The sequence below is a fragment of the Aquarana catesbeiana genome, linkage group LG04, assembly GCF_042186555.1.
Source record: "Aquarana catesbeiana isolate 2022-GZ linkage group LG04, ASM4218655v1, whole genome shotgun sequence".
Lineage (NCBI taxonomy): Eukaryota > Metazoa > Chordata > Amphibia > Anura > Ranidae > Aquarana > Aquarana catesbeiana.
In genome coordinates this window covers 50,006,868-50,034,261 of record NC_133327.1, presented here as the reverse complement: position 1 = coordinate 50,034,261, position 27,394 = coordinate 50,006,868, and the positions used below count along the sequence as shown (strand labels likewise).

Here is a 27,394-nt window from a genome sequence, read left to right as displayed (position 1 = left end):
GAAGATCAATAGAATGGCGAGGAATAACTATTTAATAAGGCAGGCTGCACTCAGGTAGGTAGGGAATTTATTAAAGGACAAGTTTGCTGAAAGTATATAATACAACATGCTGTGGTGTTAGAAAATGGCATAATTCCAATGTAAAGTAAATCTAGGAACCCTCTTGGAGTAGGACTATGGAGGCACAGGCTGAAAAAACTATTTCAACAGCAATGCAAAAGCTTTATAAATATAAAAGATTCATTAAAAGACAATTTCAATACATAAATAGCGGCTATACATGTGACAGATAGAGCTCCTCACACTTGTAAAAATCCAAATAGGAAATCCCAAAATCCACCAATCCATTCTTGGTTATTTTGGGTTTCACATTTGGATTTTTACATTTGTGAGATGCTCTATCTGTCACATGTATAGCCACTATTTATGTATTGAAATTGTCTTTTAATTAATCTTTTATATCTATAAAGATTTTTCATTGCTGTTATCCATGAACTCATTTTTTTAGCCTGTTCCTCCATAGTCTCACTCAAGTTTCTAGATTTTGTTTACTAAAAGTGGACTTGTCCCATAAAGTGTATTTCCAGTTTGCAGTACAATTTGATAAAACCCCACTGTATGCTTGGTATGTATTCCCATTTACACTTTTTGAGATGGGAAAGAGGGACACCTATTAGCAAAAGTATGTAAGCATAGGACACACACCCTGCCACAGCCACTTAAAGGAGAAGTCTACAAAAAAAATTAGTTAACTGCTTGCCAGCCATATCACATGTACAACAGCAAGGCGGTCCTGCTGTAGCAGATCATGTACTAGGTCAGTGTTTTTCAGCTCCAGTCCTCAAGGTGCCCCAACAGGTCATGTTTTCAGGATTTCCCTCAGATGAAATGGCTGTGGTAATTACTAAGGCAGTGAAACTGATCAAATCCCCTGTGCAAAATAATGGGGAGCCTGAAAACATGACCTGTTGTGGCGCCTTGAGGGCTGGATTTGAGAAACACTGTACTAGGTACTTGGCTGTGCTGTGATTATACACAGCAGATGCCGATCAGTGGGTGCCGATGTTTTGTCAGAATCGGCGACCCGGCAGATAATATAACAGAAATGGCGTTCCATCAGTGGTGCATGCATTCCACCGCTACCAGGTTTGCTCATCTGACAGAACACCTGCAGTCAGAAGAAGGCAGCGGACACCTTACTACACCCAGCTAAGTCTTGAATTTCAGAGTAATTTTACCAATAAAGTGTGCGTATATAAATAAATATAGTGTATTGACATCTGATGCTGTTTGGGTGTTACATTTTGAAAGGCTAAATGTTTAAGAGCAGTGAGGGGTGTACCAACATGGCCTCCGCTAGACATCTGCAGAATGAAAACATTTGTTTAGTTTTGTTTTGATCTGTTATTTACATAAATTTGTTTAGTTAAATACGTTTAATCCGTTTAATTCGTTTACGGAATTTGTTTCATTTATTTGCATTCAAATCGATTCAAATTTTCCAAATTCAAATTCAAACCGATTCAAATATTTTTTGAAGGAATTTAGGGTGACTTTGGCCAATTATGGCCCAGGGGGTTTAGTACACGCCCCACACTATATAAGGCCGCCTGCATGGTGGCCTTGTGTAGTGTGTTGCGGCGGCGGAGAGATAGACAGAGAGACAGCGTCATTTGATTTAAGTTAGATAGAGTAGGCAGGCCAGTCAGTTAGCTGCACTTACAGTGTATTGTGTATATATATGCATCCTAGGTGTTGTATATATATATATATATATATATATATATATATATATATATATATACATATATACACTGTATTCAGTTTAGTTAGATCCGTTCCTGTTATTCTCTTCCTACTGACAGGCAGGCAGGTGTTTTTACAGTATTTACAGCTATCTGAAGAAAATTGCTGGTGTTCTTCTGATCCTATTACTACCACAGGCAGGCAGCTGCAGTATTTACAGTAAGTGTAGTGCGTCCTCTGCACAGTGTGCACCTAAAGCTACCTGAAGACAATTGCTGTTGTTCTGATCCTATTAATACCACAGGCAGGCAGCTGCAATATTTACAGTTAGTGTACTGTGTCCTCTGCACAGTGTGCACCTAAAGTTACCTGAAGAAAATTGGTGGTGTTCTTCTGATCCTATTAGTACCACAGGCAGGCAGCTGCAGTATTTACAGTTAGTGTAGTGCATCCTCTACACAGTGTGTACCTAAAGCTACCTGAAGACAATTACTGGTGTTCTGATCATATTAATACCACAGGCAGGCTGCTGCAGTATTTACAGTTAGTGTAGTGCGTCCTCTGCACAGTGTGCACCTAAAGCTACCTGAAGACAATTGCTGTTGTTCTGATCCTATTAATACTACAGGCAGGCAGCTGCAGTATTTACAGTTAGTGTACTGTGTCCTCTGCACAGTGTACACCTAAAGCTATCCAAAGACAATTGCTGTTGTTCTGATCCTATTAGTACCACAGGCAGGCAGCTGCAATATTTACAGTTAGTGTAGTGCGTCCTCTGCACAGTGTGCACCTAAAGCTACCTGAAGACAATTGCTGTTGTTCTGATCCTATTAATATCACAGGCAGCTGCAGTATATACAGTTAGTGTACTGGGTCCTCTGCACAGTGTGCACCTAAAGCTACCTGAAAGAAATTGGTGGTGTTCTTCTCATCCTATTAGTACCACAGGCAGGCAGCTGCAGTATTTACAGTTAGTCTACTGCATCCTCTGCACAGTGTGTACCTAAAGCTACCTGAAGACAATTGCTGTTGTTCTTATCCTATTAATACCACAGGCAAGCAGCTACAGTATTTACAGTTAGTGTACTGTGTCCTCTGCACAGTGTGCACCTAAAGCTACCTGAAGACAATTGCTGTTGTTCTGATCCTATTAATACCACAGGAAGGCAGCTGCAGTATTTACAGTTAGTGTACTATGTCCTCTGCACAGTGTGCACCTAAAGCTACCTGAAGAAAATTGGTGGTGTTCTGATCCTATTAGTACCACAGGCAGGCAGCTACAGTATTTACAGTTAGTGTACTGTGTCCTCTGCACAGTGTGCACCTAAAGCTACCTGAAGACAATTGCTGGTGTTCTCATACTAATAATACTACAGGCAGGCAGTTTATTCTGCTAGCTTCAGTATCAGTATATATATATATATATATATATATATACATCCCAGCTTTGTGCAGCTACATCTCACTGCAGGCCATTAGTATGTCTGGAAGCCCAACAAGGAGAGGCAGACAGTCACAAGCCAATAAAAGTGGGCAAGCAGGCTCTGTGTCTATAGGCAACAGTGCTGGTCATGGAGACGGTGCATCCTCATCAGCACGTGGCCGTGGGACACACCTGTCCCTTTTTTCGGCAGCTGGCCGTGTTGAGCCGCAACATGCAGAAGACTTGGTAGAGTGGATGACCAAGCCGTCCCCATCCTCCTCATCCTCTCTCACCCAGGCTCAGGGTACTTTTTCTGGCAAAGCAGCTGCCAACGCGGCCTCTTCCCTCGGCTCAATGGCATCAGTCACTCCTTCCATAGCCCCACCATGCCCTCCTGAGGAGTCCCCCGAACTGTTTGACCACAATGTTGGGTACATGCTCCAGGAGGATGCCCAGCATTTTGAAGGCTCCGATGATGGTACCCAGCTAGAGGAAGGCAGTAACGTGAGCCCAGAGAGAGGGGGTGCCCAAGAAGGACAGCAATCTGGCAGTCATGTTCCCCCAGCTGCAGCATACTGCCAGCTTTGCTCCAATGATGTGGAGGGAGGGGATGATGAGGTCACTGACTCCATGTGGGTGCCTGATAGGAGAGAGGAGGAGGAGGAGGCACATCTCCAACGAGGCAGGATGCCCTCCAGCGGCCAGGTTAAAGGCAGCACACCGACTGCATCACACCGCAGAGTTCTGCAAGTGCAGGGCGCTGCTGTCAATTTATTCCAAAAATTCTTTGGTGTGAGCCTTTTTTGAGACGAGTGCATCAGATCCCACCGCTGCTATTTGCAACATATGTCTCAAGCCTATCTCGCGTGGCCAAAACATCACCTGCTTGGGCACCACATGCTTGACCAGACATATGTCGACCTGCCATGCAATTCTTTGGCAAGCGTACCTAAAAGACCCACACCAAAGAACAAAGCAGACCTCTCCTTGCTCCTCATCAGCTGGGATCTCCAACCACACTATACCTTCAGTCCTCTCTGAGACCTGCACTGAGAGGAATGAAAGTGTAGAATTAGGTGTGACACAGCCCAGTACTTGCAGGCAATCTGCTATCAGTACACCGACGTCAGATTGTACCAGGCAAATATCCCTGCACCACCGAAAGAAGTTCACTCCCAACCATCCACATGCCCAGCGGTTGAATGACAGCTTGGCTAAATTGCTACCACTTCAACTGCTGCCTTTTCAGTTGGTAGACTCTGCCCCCTTCCGTGAGTTTATGAAATGTGCGGTTCCTCAGTGGCAGGTTCCCAAACGCCACTTTTTCTCACGGAAGGCGATTCCGGCTCTCTACTGGCATGTGGAAGGCAATGTCTTGGCCTCGCTGAACAGGGCGGTCAGCGGTAAGGTGCATATTACCGCTGACTCATGGTCCAGCAGGCATGGACAGGGACATTACCTATCTTTCACCGCGCACTGGGTGACTCTTCTGGCAGCTGGGAAGGATGCATGACAGGGTGCAGTAGTGTTGGAGGTTGTTCTGCCACTAGGCCTCCAAAATTCTACTAGTGGTGATTCTGCCACGCCTCTCTCCTCCACCCTCCTCTTCTTCTTCCTCCATGGCCTCTTCCTGTGCTGATTTGTCCTCAGAACCAGCGGTTCTCCGTAAGCGTTCAAGGGGCTACGCAAGCAAGCAGGCAAAAAGATGCAATGCAGTGCTTGAGCTGGTGTGCTTGGGGGACAGGAGCCACACTGGGGCAGAGATTCTGTCAGCTCTGCAGGGGCAGGTTCAGAGGTGGTTGACGCCATGCCAACTTAAGCCAGGTATGGTGGTTTGCGACAATGGCACCAACCTCCTCTCCACCCTCCGATAGGGAAAACTGACCCATATGCCCTGTTTGGCTCACGTCCTTAACTTGGTGGTGCAGCGGTTATTGAGCAGGTAGCTGGGCTTACAGGATGTCCTGAGGCAGCCCAGGAAAGTCTGTGTGCATTTCCGCAGGTCATATAATGCCAGTGCTCAGCTGGCTGACCTCCAAAAGTAACCTGCCCAAGAACCGCCTAATCTGTGACATGCCCACCAGGTGGAACTCAACGTTGGCCATGCTGCAGTGGCTGCACATGCAGCAGAGGGCCATCAATGAGTACCTATGCGACTATGGCACCAGGACAGGGTGAGGGGACCTTGTTTTTTTTCCCCACACCAGTGGGCTATGATCAGGGATGCATGCACTGTCCTGTCACCATATCAGGAGGCCACGAGGATGGTGAGCAGTGACAGTGCATGCATCAATGACACTGTCCCTCTTGTCCACCTGTTGCAGCACACACTGCGTGGAATAATGGACAGGGCACTTGAGGCAGAACAGAGGGAGGAAGAGGAGGACTTCCTTACCTTTCAAGGCCCCCTTTATCCAGACAGTGTCCCTGCGTGCCCGCCGATCACACAGGAGGAGGATGAGGAGGAGGATTGTGTCAGCATGGAGGTGGAGCCTGGCACTCAGCATCAGCAGCAGTCTTCAAGGGATCATTTACAGTCCTAAGAAACCCATGGACTTATACGTGGATGGGAGGAGGTGGCTGTGGATCATTTCGTCCTTAATGACCCAGAGGACTCTGGACCGAATGCCTCAGCAAACCAACACTGCATGGCCTCCCTGATCCTGCAAAGCCTGCAGAAGGATCCTTGTATTCGTGGTAACAAGGGGAGGGATGATTACTGGCTGGCAACCCTCCTTGATCCACGTTACAAGGGTAAGGTTGTGGACCTTATCTTGCCGTTGCAGAGGGAGCAGAGGATGAAACATCTTCGGGAGGCCTTGCAGAAAGGTTTGTGCAATGCGTTTCCAGAGCCTGGGAGGTTACAATTTCCTGGTCCTCCTGGACAACGTGTTGCTGAGGCTTCGGTCAGTCACAGAAGGAGCGGTGGAGAAGGTGGCCGTCTGACCAATGCGTTCAGACAATTTTTTTAGTCCGCAGCCCCAAGGTATGATCGGTTCCAGCAACCATCGCCAGCGTCTGATTCACATGGTGCAGGATTACCTAGGGGCAAGATCAGACTTGGACACCTTTCCCACCGAAAATCCTCTGGGTTACTGGATCTTGAGGATGGATCACTGGCCAGAGCTTGCACAGTATGCAATTGAGCTACTGGCCTGTCATGCATCCAATGTTCTTTCGGAACGCACTTTCAGTGCTGCTGGAGGCTTTGTAACCGATTACAGGGTGCGCCTGTCCACCGAATCGGTCGATCGGCTGACCTTCATAAAAATTAATCAGTCTTGGATCACCAGCTACCAAGCACCTGATGCTGATGTAACCGATTAATTATTTTATGAATGTGAGATCCTTTGAAGACTGCCTATGCTGATGCTAAGTGACTATCCTGTTATGCTGCGTGACTATCCTATTCCTTCTCAGTGTTCATGTTGATAGCTCCTAAGAACATTTTTGGTTCTGGACACCACCACCAGTGGCCAAGGCCCAATTTTTCTGCTCCTGTTTAACAGGGGCGTGTAATTACAATTTTTGATGCAATACTTTGCAGCAGGGCTCATTCCTGCACTCCAACTAGAGTATCTGTGAGGGGTTGCAGTGTTGTGGCACCAGCACCAATGCCAAGGCCCAATTTTTCAGCCCCTGTTTAACAGGGGAGTATAATTACAATTTTTGATGCAATACTTTGCAGCAGGACTCATTCCTGTGCTCCAACTATAGCATCTGTGAGGTGTTGCAGTGTTGTGGCACCAGTGCCTAAGGCCCAATTTTTCTGCCCCTGTTCAACAGGGACATGTAATTACAATTCTTGATCTAATATTTCACAGCAGGGCCCATTCCTGCGCCCAAGAGTAACTGTGAGGGCTTACAGTGTTGTGGCAACACCACCACCACCACAAAATGCCCAATTTTTCTGCCCCTGTTCAAAAGGTGCATGTAATTACAATTCTTGATATAATATTTCACAGCAGGGCCTGTTCCAGCGCCCAACAAGAGTAACTGTGAGGACTTACAGTGTTGTGGCAACACCACCACCACCACAAAATGCCCAATTTTTCTGCCCCTGTTCAAAAGTTGCATGTAATTACAATTCTTGATCTAATATTTCACAGCACGGCCCATTCCTGCGCCCACCAAGAGTAACTGTGAGGGCTTACAGTGTTGTGGCAACACCAACACCTAAGGCCCCAAGAGTATATAGGGCAGGCCTCTACTTTCAAACATCCAACTTACAAATGACTCCTACTTGCAAACGGAAGGAGACAACAGGAAGTGAGATGAAATCTACCCCTAGGAAGGGAAATTCTCTCCTGTTAGAGTTAATATGGGAAGAACGTGTCTTCTCTTCACTGATGCTTTATCACCAATCCTTGTTTCACTAAAAACCCCAAATTTTCAAAAAACATTTGTCATTGGGACAGAAAGTGAGGTGAAATCTTCTGAAGAGGTGCACAGACAGCAAAACAAATGTTACAGGGGTGATAACCCTTCTCTATGTTTTCCAAAAAGCTTAAAAATAGATTTTTTGGCTAGAGCTACACTTTAAAAATGTAACAGTTCAAAATTACAAACAGATTCTACTTAACAACAAACCTACAGTCCCTGTCTTGTTTGCACCACCTGTATACTGCTGTTCAGAGTATATAGGGCCTGGGGGCCCCACGCCTTTCCTTTTTTTAATTTGGGTGTGGGGTTCCCTTTAATATCCATACAAGACCCAAAGGGCCTGGTAATGGACTGGGGGGGTACCCATGCCATTTGTCTCACTGATTTTCATCCATATTGCCGGGACCCGACATTACATTAAAGCTGCAAGTCGTTTTAAATGACTTTTATTCCTTTAAAAATCTCATTTTCTGCAGGGACTATTCTAAGCATGGAAAACACGCGCCACTTTACAGGCATACTATAGACACCCCTCAGGTAGATAATTAAAGGAATTTCACTTTTTTTTCACTTTAAGCATCATTAAAATCACTGCTCCCAAAAAAACGGCCGTTTTTAAAACTTTTTTTTGCATTGATACATGTCCCCTGTGGCAGGACCCGGGTCCCCACAACCTTTTTACGACAATAACTTGCATATTAGCCTTTAAAATTAGCACTTTTGATTTCAAACGTTCAAGTCCCATAAACTTTAATGGGGTTCTAAAGTTCGCGCAAACCTTCGGTCCGTTCGCAGGTTCTGGTGCGAACCAAACCGGGGGGTGTTCGGCTCATCCCTACTCATAACTAACGTCCTCCAGTTCCTTTATTAGCTTTGTTGCCCTTCTTTGTACTCGCTCCATTTCCAGCACATCCTTCCTGAGGACTAGTTGATCCCCTTTTTAATGCATGCCAATATTCTGTTTGCTTTGCCTGCAGCAGCTTGGCATTGCATGCCATTGATGAGCCTGTCATCTACTAGGACCCCCAGGTCCTTTTCAATCCTAGATTCCCCCAGAGGTTCTCCCCCCAGTGTGTAGATTGCATTCATATTTTTGCCACCCAAATGCATTATTTTACGTTTTTCTACTTTAAACCTCATTTGCCATGTAGTTGCCCACCCCATTAATTTGTTCAGATCTTCTTGCAAGGTTTCCACATCCTGCGGAGAAGTTATTGCCCTGCTTAGCTTAGTATTGTTCACAAATACAGAGATTGAGCTGATTATCCAATCCTCCAGGTCGTGTATGAACAAATTAAACAGGATTGGTTCCAGCACAGAACTCTGGGGGACCCCACTTTCCACCCGGACCATTCTGAGTACGCCCCATTTATCACTACTCTTTGAACCCGCCCCTGTAGCCAGTCTTCAATCCATGTACTGACCCTATGGTCCATGCCAACAGACCTTATTTTGTACAGAAAATGTTAACGGGGAACTGTATCAAATGCTTTTGCAAAATCCAGATACACCACGTCTATGGGCTTTCCTTTATCTAGATGGCAGCTCACCTCCTCATGGAATGTTAATAGGTTTGGCAAGAACAATTTTTCATGAATCCATGCTGATTACTAAAATCTTGTATTTAGTCCCTTATCATCCCCTCCAAGAGCTTGCATAGAATTGATGTTAGGCTAACTGGTCTGTAATTCCCAGATATGTATCTTGGTCCTTTTTTAAATATTGGTGCTATATTGGCTTTTCTCCAATCAGTTGGTACCATTCCAGGCAGTAGGCTGTTCATAAAAATTAGGAACAATGGTCTGGCAATTACTTGGCTGAGTTCCTTAAGGACCCTCGGGATCAAAGCCATCTGGTCCCGGTGACTTATTAATGTTACGTTTTTCAAGTATAATTCTAATTCTGTCCTCTGTTAGCCATGAGGGTGCTTCCTGTGACTGAAGCCCACCGATTCCCCTGTGAAGACTGAGGAGAAGAATAAATTCAATACCTTCGCCATCTCTCCATCCGTAGTAACCAGATTCCCTTCATCATTCTTTATGGGACCAATATGATCTGACCTCCCTTTCTTACTATTTATGTACTTAAAGAATTTTTATCTTAGCCGCCCTGATTGCACCCTTACATTTCTTGTTGCATTCTTTGTAAAGTCTCTGCACAAGAGGAGCTTGCACTTGTCCACCCACAGTTACACACACTGTTGTTTTTTTCTATACTATTCTGTTATTTTATATTCTAATCTAAACTATTCTTTTCTATTCTATACAAATTTGAATGTATTCTATTTGAATTTTTGGAAATGGTTATATTCTTTCAATTTCTATTCTATTGTTTTTTTAATTATATTATTTTCTAATCTATTATTCAAATGTATTCTATGTGTATAAATATATTCTTTCTATTTTATTCTATTCTTTTTTTTTTATTCTATTCTATTCAATTTTTTTCTATTCAATTCTATTTTGTTCTGTTTTACTCTATTATATTCTATTATTTTATTTTCTGTTATATTCTTTTTTATTCTAGTCTATTTTTTTCTATTCTATTCCTTTATTTTCTATTCTATTTTATTCTCTTTGGAAATTGGAAAACAAATCGAAAACTATTCAAAATTGATTCAAATTCTAATTTCGTCTGAATTTTTTATCGTTATTTCAGATTTGAAACAAACTGCACATGTCAAGCCTCCACCATCTTCATACTGCTGGCGTCCAGCTTCTTTTAAAATGTAACATCCAAACAGCATCACAGATGTCAACATACTATATTTTTTTATATACGTTCACTTTACATCAGGTTTACCATAAGCTCCTGAAGAAGCCAGTATGATGGCGAAACATGTAGAGCCGCAAATCCTATGTACCACGATCGTATAATTTTCATATGTTTTTTTTTTACATTTTTAATGTTTATACAATAAAACTTTGATAATTTTGATTATGTGTTAAGTAGAATAATTTCTGCACCTTATAACTCCCATTTCCATATATTCTTTTGTAAACCTTACTATTGGGGAGGTGGTGCATTTCAATAAGAGTCCCTATCCTTGGATGAAAATATACTGTTTTCCTCTAGTAGCCTATTTGTTTGCGATATGAGACTACTAGCATGCAATTTTTCTTTTTTTAAATGGACGATAATTTGTTCGATATTCTCATTGTGTGTATGAGGCTTAGGAATTTCTGGAGAGTCTCAAGATAAGTCTGTCATCACACATAGTGAGCTTATACCTCATTAACATACAATGCAGGAGGGTGATGTATACATTTTTAGTCCTTTGTTAGCAGTGGCGGCCGCCCTATAAGGGGGCTCTGCCCCCCTAATCTATGCGCCCGGCCCCTAATCTACATGCAGGGTACCGGATGCATGGATTTCAATGGGGTTTTTTCTTTCTTGAAACACATGATTAGAGCCAGAGGCTTTAATTGGCTTCAAAAGAAGGTGGACTCGGGCGCAGAGCACTGCGCTCTGAGCCCACCCAGCTGTGTGACATTAGTGAATTAATATTTGCTAATGTCTTCCTACTTTTCCCCCCGGCCAATCAGGAAGTGGGTCCTGAGGGCAATCCGATCTCAGGACCCACTTCCTGTTTGGCCGGGAGGAGAAGAAAAGGCCCAGCTCTTCCCTTGGCAAGCTGCAACTGGTGGAGGGGCGGAGGGGCAGCTTCCAGGAGCCCCAACCTGGATCCAGCACCACCTCTTAAGGTAAGGAAAAGGATAGTGGCCACATTCCGGGGGGGTGGTGGGGTGCTAGTGCGAGTGGGGGCCAGATGCCTTTGTTCATCTCCCATGGGGGGGTAAGTTGCAGGGGGGGTGGGGGTGAGGGGGGCAGGTTTTTTTGCTGTAATGCTATGTTACATTGGGAGCATGTAAGAAATATAAAGTAGGTATCATCCCAATTTAGCTGTAAAAGTAGAAATACACTTTAAGGCTTATCCAGAAGGAGCAGAGTCCACATACTATATCTGCTACAACATCAAAACATAAGACATTTTAATTTAGAACTCACGCTGGGCAGTAATGGCAGACATATAGGTTGTGATATTTCAGGTTAGCACAATATTGATAACCACATCCCATCAACCAAGTATCTGACCAAACAACCTTAAAAAAAGAGAGATACATTAGAAACAAAAGGAATAAAAATCATTAAATAGCAGAATATTTGTTACCGTAAATGGATTAAATACCGTAAGTGTGTATGCTTATAAGCAAAAAGATCCAGTCTTGTGATCTGGGCACCTCTGCTGAGCATGCTCTGTACTCCCTGTGTCTTCCCTGAAGTCTGTACTGTAGTAGAACAATAGAGCACAGTCTAGATCTGCCCTAGGCTGTGAAAGTACAGTTAAAGGGATGGATTTTATTGCATGGCGCAAATTTTTGTTTTGTTTCATTTCATTTCGGATGCATTCGCTAATTGAAGAATTTAGTTTCGGATGCATTCTTTAAATGAACCAATTCATTTTCGGAATTCGTTTTGTATCTTCAGCATTCATTTTGTTTGATTCGGAATAGCTGGTTGTTAGGGCTCATGCACACTGCAGCTTAAGGGAGCTCAAAGAAGTGGCTCCTACAGGCTTTTGAGCCTTTTTGAGCCTGGAAACCCCCCTCCATGTTAGCCAATGTGTCCAGGCACACTATGGCCTTTTCAGGCGTTTTCAGGCATATGCTCCTACAGGCAGAAAAAAAAGAGTGCTAGTGCCCCCAAAGAGCTCAAAAAAGCTCAAAAGAGCATAAAAAACCTCAAAAAGCTCAAAGAAGCTCACTAACGCGTGAAAACGTTTCTGCCAGTTTTTTGTTTTGTTTATACAGTGGTTAAGAAATTACTATCTAGGAGGTTTTGTGAAAAAAGCTCAAAGGAGCTCAAAAGAGCTTGAAGAAGCTAAATAAAAAGTGCACAAGAGCACAAAAAAGCACAAACTTCTTCAAGCTGAAATAAAAGCTCAAATGCCTGGAAAAGCAGCATTTTTTTGAGCTGCAGTGTGCATGAGCCCTTAAGACTCCTGGGATGAAGAGCAGGGAGGGGGGTTATTGTTGGTGGAGTAGCAGGGAGGGGGTTATTGTTAAGGATGGAAAAGCAGGGAGAGCGGTTATTGAGGGTGGAGAAGCGCGGAGGGGGGTTATTGTTGAGGGTGGAGAAGCAGGGAGGGTGGTTATTGAGGGTGGAGAAGCGGGGAGGGGCGTTATTGTTGGGGGTGGAGAAGTAGGGAGGGGGGTTATTGTTGAGGATGGAGAAGTCAGGAGGAGAGGTATTGTTGGTGGAGAGGCGGAAAGGGGGGTTATTGAGGGTGGAGAAGCAGGGAGGGGGGTTATTGTTGAGGGTGGAGAAGCATCAAGGGAGGTTATTGTTGGGGGTGGAGAAGCGGGGAGGGGGGTTATTGTTGAGGGTGGAGAAGCGGGGAGGGGGGTTATTGTTGAGGGTGGAGAAGCGGGGAGGAGGGTTATTGTTGAGGGTGGAGAAGCAGGGAGGGGGTTATTGTTGAGGGTGTTTAAGGGGGGAGGGGGGTTATTGTTGAGGGTGGAGAAGTGGGGAGGGGGGTTATTGTTGAGGGTGGAGAATCGGAGAGGGGGGTTATTGTTGAGGGTGGAGAAGCGGGGAGAGGGTTATTGTTGAGAGTGGAGAAGCAGGGAGGGGGGTTATTGTTGGTGAAGAGGCGGTCAATCACTGCCCTGCACTACAACACCCAGAAGCCCTGCCCTCTCCTCCCCTCCCCTCCCCCTCCAAGAAGTTCTGCAGCAGCAGCCAATCAGTGCCCTGCACTTTAACATGCATCAGCCCAGCCCCCCCACCTCCACAACGTTTTGCAGCAGCTGAGACTCCCTGTGAAGTTATCAGAAGTGATGGGAGGGGGGGGCCTGGCTCAGGGCAGGAGATGGTGTCTCCAAGGGAGACAATCTACTCACTGTGCAGAGCGATATAATTTGGCAGCCGCCCGCAGAGGAGGGATGGGAGGGTTGGAATGCAGCATGTCGCAGGTGAAGAGACTCAGTCCACTCAGACTGAGCTAAGCGGGAGGGGTGGGGCCAGTAGAGGAGACAGTGCGGGACCTGACTTAACCCATGTCGAGCTGGATAGAAAGGTGCAGAAAACTAATCAACTTGACTTCTCAGCGTTTGGGCCCTACAACAATTAATGGGCCCTGGGCAGATGCCCCATTTGCCCTGCGTTAAAGATGGTTGATTCTATGGTTGAACAAGATGGAGAGGCAGGGCAGTGACATTACAATCCCCACTTTGTCTAAGCAACAGGGCATAAACTTGACACAGGACCCAGAAGCTAGTAGAGACCACTCTAGAAGCGGTGCCTTCTACAGTGATGTCCAGCTTTTATGGGGATCTCACTGGTATGGCACATGAATATTTACATTTTGTGAATTAGGATACATTCACACCTGAGTATTTTAAGCCTGCAAAATGCTTTTAAAGCGCCTGAAAAAACACCTGAAAAACGTTTTACATTGCAAAAAAAATTGCTGCAAAAAACGCTCGACTTTCTGCTTGAAAACAAAATGCTCAGGTGTGAATGCAGCCTAAAACTTGTGCTGTGCAAGCAACCCCCTATCGTTACTATACAACAGGGCAGTTGCATGGCACAGGACCTAGAAGACAGCAAAGATCACCAATTCTCCTTTTTCTTCGCAGTCCCACAAGTATGGCATATACATACTTCCTTTGATCCAAGCCGACCCTTCACTATTATACCAAAAGTATTGGGACACCTGCCTTTACCCACACATGAACTTTAATTGCATCCCAGTATTAGTCTGTAGGGTTCAGTATTGAGTTGGCCCACCCTTTGCAGCTATAACAGCTTCAACTATTCTGGGAAGGCTGTCCACAAGGTTTAGGAGTGTGTCTATGGCAATGAGGTTTGAAGAAGCACTGAGGTCAGTGTGAAACGCACGCATCACCTCCTGGGTTCAGACACTCTGTCTTTGTTGGCTGTCATTTGCTATCTTTAGAGTAAAATCACTGGAACGTCCCTGTGGTGTGCAGCCATTCTTTTCTTCCTAGTGTCTATGGTAATGTTTGACCATTCTTCCAAAAGCCCATTTGTAAGGTCAGGCACTGGCGTTGGACGGGAAGGCCCAGCTCACAGTCTCCACTCTAATTTATAACAAAAGTGTTCTATTGGGTTGAGGTCAGACAGGAACTTGAGTGCAGGCCAGTCAATTTCCTCCACTCCAAACTCGCTCATCCACACTGTATTGCCAAAAGTATTGGGCCACCCTCCAAATCATTTGGTGGAGGGGTATTATGGTGTGGGTTTGTTTTTCAGGGGTTAGGCTTGGCCCCTTAGTTCCAGTAAAGGGAACTCTTAAGGTATCAGCAGTTCATGCTCCCAACTTTGTAGGAACAGTTTGGGAATGACCACTTCCTGTTCCAACATGACTGCACACCGGTGCAAAAAGCAAGGTCTATAAAGACATGGATGAGTTTGGGGTGGAGGAACTTGACTGGCCTGCACAGAGTCCTGACCTCAACCCGGTAGAATACCTTTGGGATGAATTAGAGTGAAGACTGCGAGTCAGGCCTTCTAGTCCAACATCAGTGCCTGACCTCACAAATGCGCTTCTAGAAGAATGGTCAAACATTCCCAAAGACATAATCCAAAACCTTGTTAACAGCCTTCCCAGAAGAGTTGAAGCTGTTATAGATACAAGGGGGACTCAATATTCAAAGTTCATGTGCGTGTACATCTGTTTACATCTGGTTGCAAAGGATGGGGAGATGGCGAAGGTATTGAATTTATTCTTCTCCTCAGTCTTCACGAGTGAATCGGGGGGCTTCAGTAACCAAAACTGCAGTGTTTATCCTCATGACACAACACAGGAAGCACCTCCATGGTTAACAGAGAACAGAATTAAAATTAGACTTGAGAAACTTAACATTAATAAATCACCGGGACCAGATGGCTTGCATCCGAGGGTACTTAGGGAACTCAGTCAAGTGATTGCCAGACCATTGTTCCTAATTTTTACAGACAGTCTATTGACTGGAATGGTACCAGATGATTGGAGAAAAGCCAGTGTAGCACCAATATTTAAAAAGGGCCCAAAATACATCCCTGGTAATTACAGACCAGTTAGCCTAACATCAATAGTATGTAAACTCTTGGAGGGGATGATAAGGGACTATATACAAGATTTTAGTAATAAGAACGGTATCATTAGCAGTAATCAGCATGGATTCATGAAGAATCGTTCTTGCCAAACCAATCTATTACCCTTCTATGAGGAGGTGAGTTGCCATCTAGATAAAGGAAGGCCCGTAGACGTGGTGTATCTGGATTTTGCAAAAGCATTTGACACAGTTCCCCTTAAACGTTTACTGTACAAAATAAGGTCCATTGGCATGGACCATAGGGTGAGTACATGGATTGAAAACTGGCTACAAGGGCAAGTTCAGAGGGTGGTGATAAATGGGGAGTACTCAGAATGGTCAGGGGTGAGTAGTGGGGTTTCCCAGGGTTCTGTGCTGGGACCAATCCTATTTAATTTGTTTATAAACGACCTGGAGGATTGGATAAACAGTTCAATCTCTGTATTTGCAGACGATACTAAGCTAAGCAGGGCAATAACTTCTCCGCAGGATGTGGAAACCTTGCAAAAAGACCCGAACGAATTAATGGGGTGGGCGACTACATGGCAAATGAGGTTCAATGTAGAAAAATGTAAAATAATGCATTTCGGTGGCAAAAATATGAATGCAATCTATACACTGGGGGGAGAACCTCTGGGGGAATCTAGGATGGAAAAGGACCTGGGGGTCCTAGTAGATGATAGGCTCAGCAATGGCATGCATTACCAAACTGCTGCTAACGAAGCAAACAGAATATTGGCATGCATTAAAAGGGGGATCAACGCAAGAGATAAAACGATAATTCTCCCACTCTACAAGGCTCTGGTCCGGCCGCACCTGGAATATGCTGTCCAGTTCTGGGCACCAGTCCTCAGGAAGGATGTACTGGAAATGGAGCGAGTACAAAGAAGGGCAACAAAGCTAATAAAGGGTCTGGATCTTAGTTATGAGGAAAGGTTGCAAGCACTGAACTTATTCTCTCTGGAGAAGAGACGCTTGAGAGGGGATATTATTTCAATTTACAAATACTGTACTGGTGACCCCACAATAGGGATAAAACTTTTTCGCAGAAGAGAGTTTAATAAGACTCGTGGCCACTCATTATAATTAGAAGAAAAGAGGTTTAACCTTAAACTACGTAGAGGGTTCTTTACTGTAAGAGCGGCAAGGATGTGGAATTCCCTTCCACAGGCGGTGGTCTCAGCGGGGAGCATTGATAGCTTCAAGAAACTATTAGATAATCACCTGAATGACCGCAACATACAGGGATATACAATGTAATACTGACACATAATCACACACATAGGTTGGACTTGATGGACTTGTGTCTTTTTTCAACCTCACCTACTATGTAACTATGTAACTATGTGTAAAGGCAGGTGTCCCAATACTTTTGGCATTATAGTGTATGTAACTGTGCAATAAAAAAAACATACCTTGAGTTCAGTTGGGTTACCTAGGCTCTGGAAAAGGGTCCACTGCCTGGAGCTTGAATCACATTTTTCAGAAAAAAGCATCAGACTAGCCAGAAGGCATAAAATAAGAATTACACCATTCAATGACTGGCACAGTAAAACCTACCATCAAAATGCCTACCCATCCATAAATTCTGTCTGTGTTCTCAATAACCAAAGGCCCCATGGAACAAATAAAATATCACCCTTGCCAGCAAGGCAACACCTGCCAACAAAGCTGCAACAATGTACGAGTATCCACCTTCATTCAATCAGGAGACCAAAAAAAACAGTGATTGTGCATGTAGCGCCCTGGGGTTTAGTCAGGGAGCTCCTCACCAAATTCCTTGTCAGGAGTAGCTACTGCAGTTAATTGATAGAGATCTATCATTTCATCCCAAAAGTCATCCCAAATTTCATCCTAAAGTCTGGCCTTGTTGTACTTTTCTCTTCTACCACTAGGTGGCTGGGAACTTGGTGGTACTAGATATGAGGAGGGCAACCCAAGGTCAGGTTATGGGTATATGGGGTATCTCAGCCAATGAGCAGGGGTTTTATTGAATCCCTTGGCCTGCTGGGAGAACCTATATATTCGAGTGAGGTCAGGGGATGTTCTGTGCCACCCGGACCGCTGTCAGGGTGGCCATGTGTCATACGCCGTGGGCTGCTAGGCCGGAGATTGGGGCTATCCCAGGGGCATGTGGCTGCCAGGCTGTCTGAGGGCCTATCCAGAAGTAAGAGGGCAGCGCAGGGTTGGGATTGCGGCTTGCAGTCCAACCAGAAGTGACGGTTCTGTCAGCCTGAGAACCTGTTAGTGGTTGAAGGTAGAAGGAAAGCTGTCGCCACTATGGGGCCAACCACCTTTACCAGGGACCGCAGTGAGTAACTGAAGCAAGTACTGGAGCAGTATTCTCACCAAATGAGCACAGTGGAGAATTGGGAAACTTTAGGTAGTGATAAAGTCAGGGACCCAACCAGCAGAGGTGACGCTTGCAGAACAGCCTTGTGAGTCAAGTCAGGGATCGAGCCGGTCAGCATGGGTGAAGCTTTAGGAGTATCTGGAGTGCCAAGCTAGGGACCCAGCAGGGAAGTGTGGGTGACGCTTGAGGGAGATACCACCGAAAAAGCCTTGAGGAGCTCACGGGATTCAGAGTCAGTGAATCAGAGAGTCCAGTGAGAGACTAGGAGCTCAAGGAGCTGAAGAACTCAAGTAGAAGTTGTAGTGAAGTTAATTGAACTGTTGAACTTTGTGTTAGGAACTGTTAAGTACTGTTGCCATAGGAGACAGCGATCCTGCCCATGCAGAAGTGGTGCCTTTCTGGGGCCTTTCCCTGTACAGCTGTCCTCCTATTGAAGTCTCAGAGTCTGCTAACTAAAATTGCAACCACTCAAAGGGTGTCCTGGCCCTAACTCTCTTTCCCTTCAAAATATAAAAGGACTGTTAAAAGAAATAAAACCTCTTTTGTATCCAAGAAGTGTCTGGCGCCCAATGACTTTCACCATGTTTGCACCCACTATGCCTCACAACCCACTACGTATGGATGTCAGCTGTCTTTGACCTTGAAGGTCCTCATTAGTCTGGAAGAGGTTAAAGACTTTGCTAGACGCAACATTCTGCACTCAAACTATTTATACAGAGTGTGAGGCTGATGTTCTCCAAAAACATCCCAAAAAAATCAGTAGATCCAAAGATTCATGCAGCCAAAGTTATATGCAAATTATTTTCATGTAAAAGCTAAGCTCAACTATTACAAGATTTGCACATTTTCTGTATTTTGAATCTCCTGACCTCTTGTTTTTATCACACCTCTCAGGTTGAAGTGCTCAGGTTTACATAAGGAGGAAGTAATGATCTTTGCAGCTCTTTGCTTTTAGACTGCTAACAATACCATCTCAATAACATTAGATGCTTTGTAATTACCTGAGTATAGTGTCCGATTATATCATCTTGTGTTTTAGCTCCATATCCATAAACAAATGCTTTGAATTCACTGTACCAATCATCAACTGCATCTTTCCATGGATCCTTAGCCGATGAGAAGTAGAGGTTTTCCCCACAAGTAGTGACAAATGGCTCTAACAAAAAAAAATTAAAATATACAAAATACACAATTACAGTAACAGAAAAACATACCTCCCAACATTTTGATATGGGAACGAGAGGCACCTATAAGCATATGTATGTAGGCATAGGAGACACCCCCTGCCAATTAATTAACCAAAAAAAAGTTAATTAAATCCACAAGGGCTTTTTTTTACCACTACTATTCCTTTATATTGGCTTTTAAAATGACAAATGCAGCAATTTAGAAATTGGATGAAAGGTTTAGCACTGGGAAACACTTTTTTTGAAAGATAAAAGGTGCATTTTATACACAACTATAAAGATCAGACCAAAATCAGGGACAAATGAGGAGGGAAGAGGGACAGAGGGACATTGCTCCAAATCAGGGACAGTCCCTTCAAATCAGGGACAGTTGGGAGCTATGGAAAAAGCAGTAGACCTTAGATAACAAACATTTTAGAATACAAAAAGAAGTACCACAGACAGGTAAAGGGCTAATTATTGTCTCCATATTAGTGTAGCACTCTGGTGTTTAGGCAAGGTTGCGCACAAATTTAGTTTGCCAGATAGTAAATGTTCTGGCTAATTGTTAGAAGATCCACTGATCCCTCTCTAATTCCGGAGTTGCTGCACCTTTTCTCTTCTGTCACTGGGTGGCACTGTTGCTGGTGACAATAGATCGACAAGGTTCTGTGCCACCTGGACGGCCTGTGGCCTATCCCAGGGACCCCTGGCGCTAGGCTGCCTGAGGCCTATCCAGGATCAGGAGAAGCAGCATAGGGATGGGACTGCAGGATAGGAGTCCAACTGAGTGACAGAGGTTCAGCCAGATGGGGAACCAGTCAGGGTCGGTGGTAAAGGGGAAGCAGTCGCCACTAAGGGACCATTCACCTTATTACCAGAGACTACTGTAAGTAAGCCTGAAGAAGTACCAGAGCAGTCTTCTCACCAGCCGGGAACGGTGAGGAAGTGGGAAAACTTCAGCAAGTGCCAAGCCAGTGATCCAGCGGGTTAGCGGGGGTGACGCTTGAGAAGTAAACAGTAGGTTTAGCTGTGGCAGAGCTCAGGGGATCCAGCGGGCAGCTGGGATCTGGAGGTATAGTGAGAGACTGGGAGCTCAGTGAGTGAAGACCTACAGTAGGAAACTGTGGGATAAGAGAAGAACCATATTGGAAACTGTTAAACGCTTAGTTGCTATAAGAGACAGCGATCCTGCCAATATAGAAGTTGCATGTGGCTGGAGGCTTTGAACTGTATAGCTGTCTGCCTATTGTGTCTCAGAGTCTGCTAATTGCCATTGCATCTACCTAAGGGTGTCCTGGCCCTAACCCTCTCTCCCACAGTTCTTGTTAAGAGACAATAAATCTCTTTATTCGCATTCAAAAAGTGAACACAGCTGATCACATGGTAAAGAGCCTACATCATAGGCTCTTTACCGAGATCAGAGATGCAGTGTGTCGGAGCAACATACCGCACTACCGATTGCACTACAGAGTGGCTTATCCTGCTGGACATCATATGACATCCAGTCAGGATAATGGAACCCCCGCCTGGCCTATAGCAGAATGACGGTGTGAATGAAGGTGTTAATCACCACTGGGTTTTTTATTTTTTATTATATAAACAAACATAGACAGAATTTTTTTAAAAATACCCAATATCTTCTACTTTTTGTTATAAAGCATCCAATAAAAAAAAAAAAAAAATTCTTCATAAATTTAGGCCAAAATATATTCTGCTACATGTCTTTGGTAAAAAAAAATCTTTCTCAAGGACCTCCATCTTTTGCCCAATCCTCACTCTTCCAGACCTAACAGATGTCCACATGGCTCTTCACCTGCATAGTCTTTGAGGAAGATGTGACTTTTTGTAAGTTGCTCAACAGAACAAATTAGCTGGGCAGCCTCTGATCTTGGACTGAAGGGCACAAACCAAGAAATCCGGATGATATCACCAATCTGGCAATCTGCATAAACTGTGTTTATTCTTTTTAAATCACAATCACAACATAAACTACCCAAATGACCCTGATCAAAAGTTTACATACCCTGGTGATTTTGGCCTGATAACATGCACACAAGTTGACACAAAGGGGTTTTAATGGCTATTAAAGTTAACCATCCTCACCTGTGATCTGTTTGCTTGTAATTAGTGTGTGTGTATAAAAGGTCAATGAGTTTCTATACTCCTGACAGACCCTTGCATCTTTCATCCAGTGCTGCATTGACGTTTCTGGATTCTGAGTCATGGGGAAAGCAAAAGAATTGTCAACGGAGCTGCAAGAAAAGGTAGTTGAACTGTATAAAACAGGAAAGGGATATTAAGAGATATCCAAGGAATTGAGAACGCCAATCAGCAGTGTTCAAACTCTAATCAAGAAGTGGAAAATTAGGGGTTCTGTTGAAACCAAACCACGGTCAGGTAGCCCAACTAAAATTTCAGCCACAACTGCCAGGAAAACATGTGGTGTGGCTGTTTCAAGATGCACAATAAGGAGGCACTTGAAGAAAGATGGCTGCATGGTCGAAGAGCCAGAAGAAAGCCATTACTATGCAAATGCCACAAAGTATCCCGCTTACAATACGCCAAACAGCACAAAGACAACCACCTGATGCACCCTGCCTTTGGCCAAGTATGGCTCTCTCAGCAGAGCGTGCTGTGATTGGCCAAAGCATGCAGGTCAGGTGCATGCTCTGGCCAATCATCATGCAGCAATGCACTGCAATCTCGCAGTGCATTATGGGCCACTCTGCGGCACTCGAATTTTCAAATTTCCCGCAAACGCCCCATATATTCGGTTCGTTTTATAACAAACGTACACCTGATGTTCGAGTCAAACGTAAGGCTCATCCCTAACAACAACCTAACCTCTGAAAAACTCTGAAGAAAACCATGGAAACATCTGCCCAACAAATATTATACTGAATTAAATTAGACATATTAAAAAAAAAATAGCAAAATGAAACGCAGGTACTTACCAAGGACTCCTAATGCTTTTAAACTATTGATGTTCCAAAGATGCACTTTTGCCTGCTGCACATCTGTCTTGGTGCACTCATAATTAACAAACTCCACAGAGTTTACCATTCCTTAGATGTGGTGGCTGCATTGGTTTGCTTTTTTTTCATTTTTTCGTATTCGGAATTCGTTTAATTTCTTTTTCGAATATTCTACGAATTTACCGAATTTACCGTTTTTTTTTTTTTGTTGTTGTTGCTAAACGTTCCAATCGATACATTTTGAATCAGCCGAATCGAACACCTTAGATTTTTTCTTTTTTTTCGATTCGAATGTGACAAAGTGAACAAACAAAAGAAAAATCTTCATCAAATGATTACAATGACTCTTTAACCACTTGCCTACCAGGCCAATTCTGACATTTCTCTTCTACATGTAAAAATCATATTTTTTTTGCTAGAAAATTACATACCCCCAAACATTATATATTTTTTTTTTAGCAGAGACCCTAGAGAATAAAATGGCGGTCATTGCAACTTTTTATCTCGCACAGTATTTGCGCAGGAATTTTCTCAAACATGCATTAAAAAGAAACAAAACAGTAAAGTTTTCCAAATTTTTTTGCATAATGTGAAAGATGATGTTAAAGTAAATAGATATCTAACATGTCACACTTCAAAATTGCACACGCTCGTGGGATGGCGCCAAACTTCGGTACTTAAAAATCCCCATAGGCGACGATTTCAACATTTTTAATGGTTACATTTTTTGAGTTACAGAGGGGGTCCAGGGCTAGATTTATTGCTCTCGCTCTAACGTTTGCAGCGATACCTCACATGTGTGATTTGAACAACGTTTACATATGTGGGCACGACTAACATATGCATTCGCATTTGCGTGCGAGCACACAGGGACAGGGGCGCTTTAAAAGTTTTTTTTTTTTTTATTGTTAATTTTACTTTTATTTTCTAGTTTAACACTTTTTTTTACAATTATTTATTTTATTTTTTTAGCACATTTATTCCTATTACAAGGAATGTAAACATCCCTTGTAATAGGAATAAGCATGAAAGGTCCTCTTTACAGTGGGATATGGGGTCTATAAGTCCCCACACCTCACCTCTAGGCTGGGAAGCCTGAAATAAAAATTAAAAAATGGCGGCGCCATTTTTTCGAATGCAGAGGCTGGACGAATGATCATAGAGACTCAGGGGACTATCTGGTCCACCAGAAAATCTCTATCGTCAACATCCGGTGCCAGCTGTTCCCTTCTCCGACTCACCGATGGGAGGGTGGGGGGGAGACATCCCCTCTAGCTGCCCGTAAGAACGATCAAGTGGCTGAACAGCTGCTATTATCATTCTTATGGTGTAGGGAATCGTCAAACCCGACGTGCGGTGGACGGGAAGCGGTTAAATCACCTTTGACTTAACTAAAACAGCATTATTTTGAAATGGTATTCTAATAACACACAGGCTTTGATTTCAGAAATATGTTTACAGTTTACACTTCACATTCGACTGGAATATGATTCGAATTTCAATTCGAATTTTGGAAATTTGGAAGAATTTTGTTTTGTTATTTGTAGCATTCGATAAACTTCGTTTATACTGTAATTTGAGTATTCAGATATGTCCAAATCTCTGAATAATGAAAAATTCCTCCAAATATTTATTCGGAACGAAACTAACCGCACATGTCTAATTTTATTTCATTTTCACTGGGTGATCTTGACAGTAACACACTTCCTTTCCTACTGTGACACTGTTTACTCAATCTACTTTATTTTTTGGAAGCACCCTAGGCTGTTTTCCGGAATTGGACTAAAACATCTCTTTCTCTCCTTATCTCCCTTTCTTAGGGAGGAGGTGACTTGTAGTTCACATCAGGATGTTATGAGGTTACTGGATTTCTACCAGGATCAACAGATATTTTCTGTACTTGCAGAAAACACATAAAAAAAAACGAATACGCTTTAAACTGTTATGCCCCGTACACACGATCGGATTTTCTGACAACAAAACCGTGGACTTTTTTCCGAAGGTTGTTGGCTCAAACTTGTCTTGCATACACACAGTCACACAAATGTTGTCGGAAATTCCGAACGTCAAGAACGCGGTGGCGTACAACACGTACGACGGGACTATAAAAAGGAAGTTCAATAGCCAGTGCGGCCCCTTCTGCTTGATTCCGAGCATGCGTAGACTTTTGTGCGTCAGACTTGTGTACACACGATCGGACTTTCCTTTGTTGTCGGAAAATTTGAGAACCTGCTCTCAAACATTTGTGTGCAGAAATTCCAACAGCAAATGTTCGATGTAGCATACACACGGTCAGACTTTCCGACAACAAGCTCACATTGAACATTTCCCGCCGGAAATTCCGATCGTGTGTACGCGGCATTACTAAAAGGAGCCTGCATTCACCATATCTGGTTCTCTATCTGGTCCCCCACAGAACACGGAAATGCAATTATTTTAGTAAATATAAACAGCCTATAATTCTGCCTTTAGAACCATTTTAAAGCTTGTGGGAGGAGTTTTCATTCTCCTCTGACCATCCTATGAGGCCGCACGACCCCTGACTTTATGTCTGGACCTTGCTGTTTGGCCCTGTGCTGATCACATGCACCCCCCCCAAAAAAAAACTCTCTAGCAATACACACCAAACTGAGAATGTGCACAGTCCCTCCAAGGCTCTGTTCTATCAGCAGATGGATTGGGACTGTGGAAGAAGGGGAGGATCAGAGAAGACAGGATTAAACAACCTTTTTACACAAAGTGGACCCTTAGGTTAGGTTCCACAGTGAGGATAACAAGCATGCTTTACTGCATATACAGGCTGATTTTACTGTTGTGGCTTTAGTAACACTTTAATATATTATGTTTGTTATTTGGTTTACGTACAATTTAGTTCTATATAGGTCCGGTCTAATACTCTTAATAATACTGACCTTTTATTATCCGTTTGGATGGATGACTGTGCTTTTGAAGGCACATATCTGCAACATTTTGAGCATTTTTGGCAGCGTCGTCATTCCAAATCTAATTGCAATACAAATACATGAGTTTCAGCTAAAAATCAGACAAACTCAATGCAATTTTAAATTTCGATGATTTTTTAAAGCCCATCTTCCAGGCAGAATATTTTATTGGGTTTTGGATAGACATGGGAGTACGTATACTTTTGTCAAGTTTATATTGCTCTGTGACAACTTTAGAAATTTCTCCTCATTTCTTTATCGTACATCACTGGACACAGAGCTACAGTAATTACTGTATGGGTTATATGGCACCTTCAGGTGATGGACACTGGCACACCCTAGACAGGAAGTTCAACTCCCTATATAACCCCTCCCCTTACCGGGAGTACCTCACTTTTTTCGCCAGTGTCTTAGGTGTTGGTCACGAGTAAAGTTGTGCTGTGCTGAGCTCCACTAAGGTAATCGTTGCTGGGGCAAGCCATGCAGTCGGATCCATTCAAAGTGTCTTTTCAGGCCGAATTGAATGGTACCCGGGCCTCGTGTTGAAAGAAACAAGGTTTTGCCTGTAACGCTTCTCTTTTTAGAGAGCTGGACCCCGGGATCCAGTGCTTGGTTTTTTCAGCCATATTTCCTGGCGGGGTGCTTTACGGGTTCAAGGGTGTGGAACCCCGATAAAAAGGGGCCCCTGGTCCTTGAAGGTTTTCTAACGAAACCCACTGTGAGGGGTGAAGATTGGGTCTGTTTGGTTTACTACAGAACCATGAAGCAGGATAAGGTAAGGGAGATTCCTAAGGAATTTTTTAATTCTTATGGGTTTTTCTCCTTTAAGTAAATGTTGTCATGCCTAAAGTCACCCCTGGGGGCTGTCAAGAGCACGTACCTGATTCCATTCTTGTTAGTCTCGCTCTGTATCAGTACAAGCTGCACGCTTCCTCCAGCCCAAGCCCCAGGTAAGATGTTGGAAGGGGGGTTTTTTCTTTTATCATTCCCCACCTGGACAGAAGTATCTTTTCTCTCCAGGAGGCAGAGGAGCATGGGACAGTCGGCAGTATGCTGTGCCGCTCCCGCTGCTGCCACCATAGCACGGCGGTTCTCTGTCCACCAGCTCTCCTCCTCTCCTTCACCCAGCCCCCCCCACATGCGATCTGGCCAGATCAGAGCTCAATCGCGTGGGAAAGCAGTCTTTTTTTAAAAGAATGGAGGGGCGGGCTGGGAGGTCGGAGGAAGGGGGCAGGGATTAGCGCAGTGTCGGCGCGATTCAGCGTCCACAACGCATGTAAGCTATAAAGTGCATCTCTTTTCAGGTGCACTCAGCTGACGGATGGACACAGAGCAGACGGGAGGCATGTGAGTGTTGGTGACACAGGCATTCCCAGGGCACGTTTACTTAGCATCAGGCTGAGCATTAATAGCAGCAGCAGTTGCTGGACTATTTGCTCAGCAGTGGGTGCATTTTTGTTGGTAGTACCTCTGCGTTTGTGCTCAGCACTATGACCAGAGGGGGAGGTAAAAATACCGCAAAAAACAAGAGCACAAAGGGTCACTCTCAGGCCCTAAGGACCCTCCCTCTGTAACACCATCCCCTCCTGAAAGGCCTAGGGAAGCTGGTCAGAGTGAGCCATCGGGGTCGTCAGGGGTTGCAATTGCTTCCGACAGTTCAGCCCCTGTCTATATTACTGAGGAGGTTTGTTTCCTCAGCCATGATTGGAGGAAAGGTTAGCGGCTTTAATCGCATCTCACAGAGTGGAAGAAAACGCATTAGTTCCCCTTCTACCACCCAAGATCCTCAAACAGAGGAACAGTGGGAGAGGGAAGATGAATCCCCCTCATGGGACCGTAAAGAGACTGATGACTCCTTTTCCAAGGGATCAAGTGGGGAAGGACCTTCTTCAGCTTCACAAGCTGAGAAATTGCTGGTGCAATCTCTTACTGAAATGGTCCTCTCCACATTTAAGCTACCCTTAACTGAGTCGGTTGAAAAGCCTATTTCTTGTTTGGGTTCACTAAAGCCTCCTCAAGCTTTGCGTGCCTTTCTGTCCATTCATTGCTGGAAAAGCTTATGTATTCTGAGTGGGATCACCCAGATAAGCATTTTTTCCCTCCTAAAAAGTTTTCAACGATTTATCATATGGAGGAGAAATTTACTAAAATGTGGAGTGTATCCTTCTGATAAAAGACATTATTAGCAGCCATTTTTTATAACATTCAAATATTGCATTATTAATGTTATTATTATCAATAAACTGTATATATATATATATATATATATATATATATATATATATATATATATATATATAT

General features: G+C 43.9%; 1 protein-coding gene across 1 annotated transcript in view; it reads right to left on the bottom strand.

Moving 5' to 3' along the window:
• Nucleotides 1-27,394, bottom strand: part of LOC141139236 (allurin-like) — an 87,465-nt gene that overhangs the window by 16,632 nt on the left and 43,439 nt on the right. Inside the window, exons 5-7 of the mRNA XM_073625173.1 lie at nt 25,064-25,154; nt 19,009-19,163; nt 11,561-11,655 (exon numbers count right to left, since the gene is read on the bottom strand). Of these exons, the coding sequence (XP_073481274.1) occupies nt 11,561-11,655; nt 19,009-19,163; nt 25,064-25,154 (341 nt within the window). The remainder of the gene's footprint in view (nt 1-11,560; nt 11,656-19,008; nt 19,164-25,063; nt 25,155-27,394) is intronic.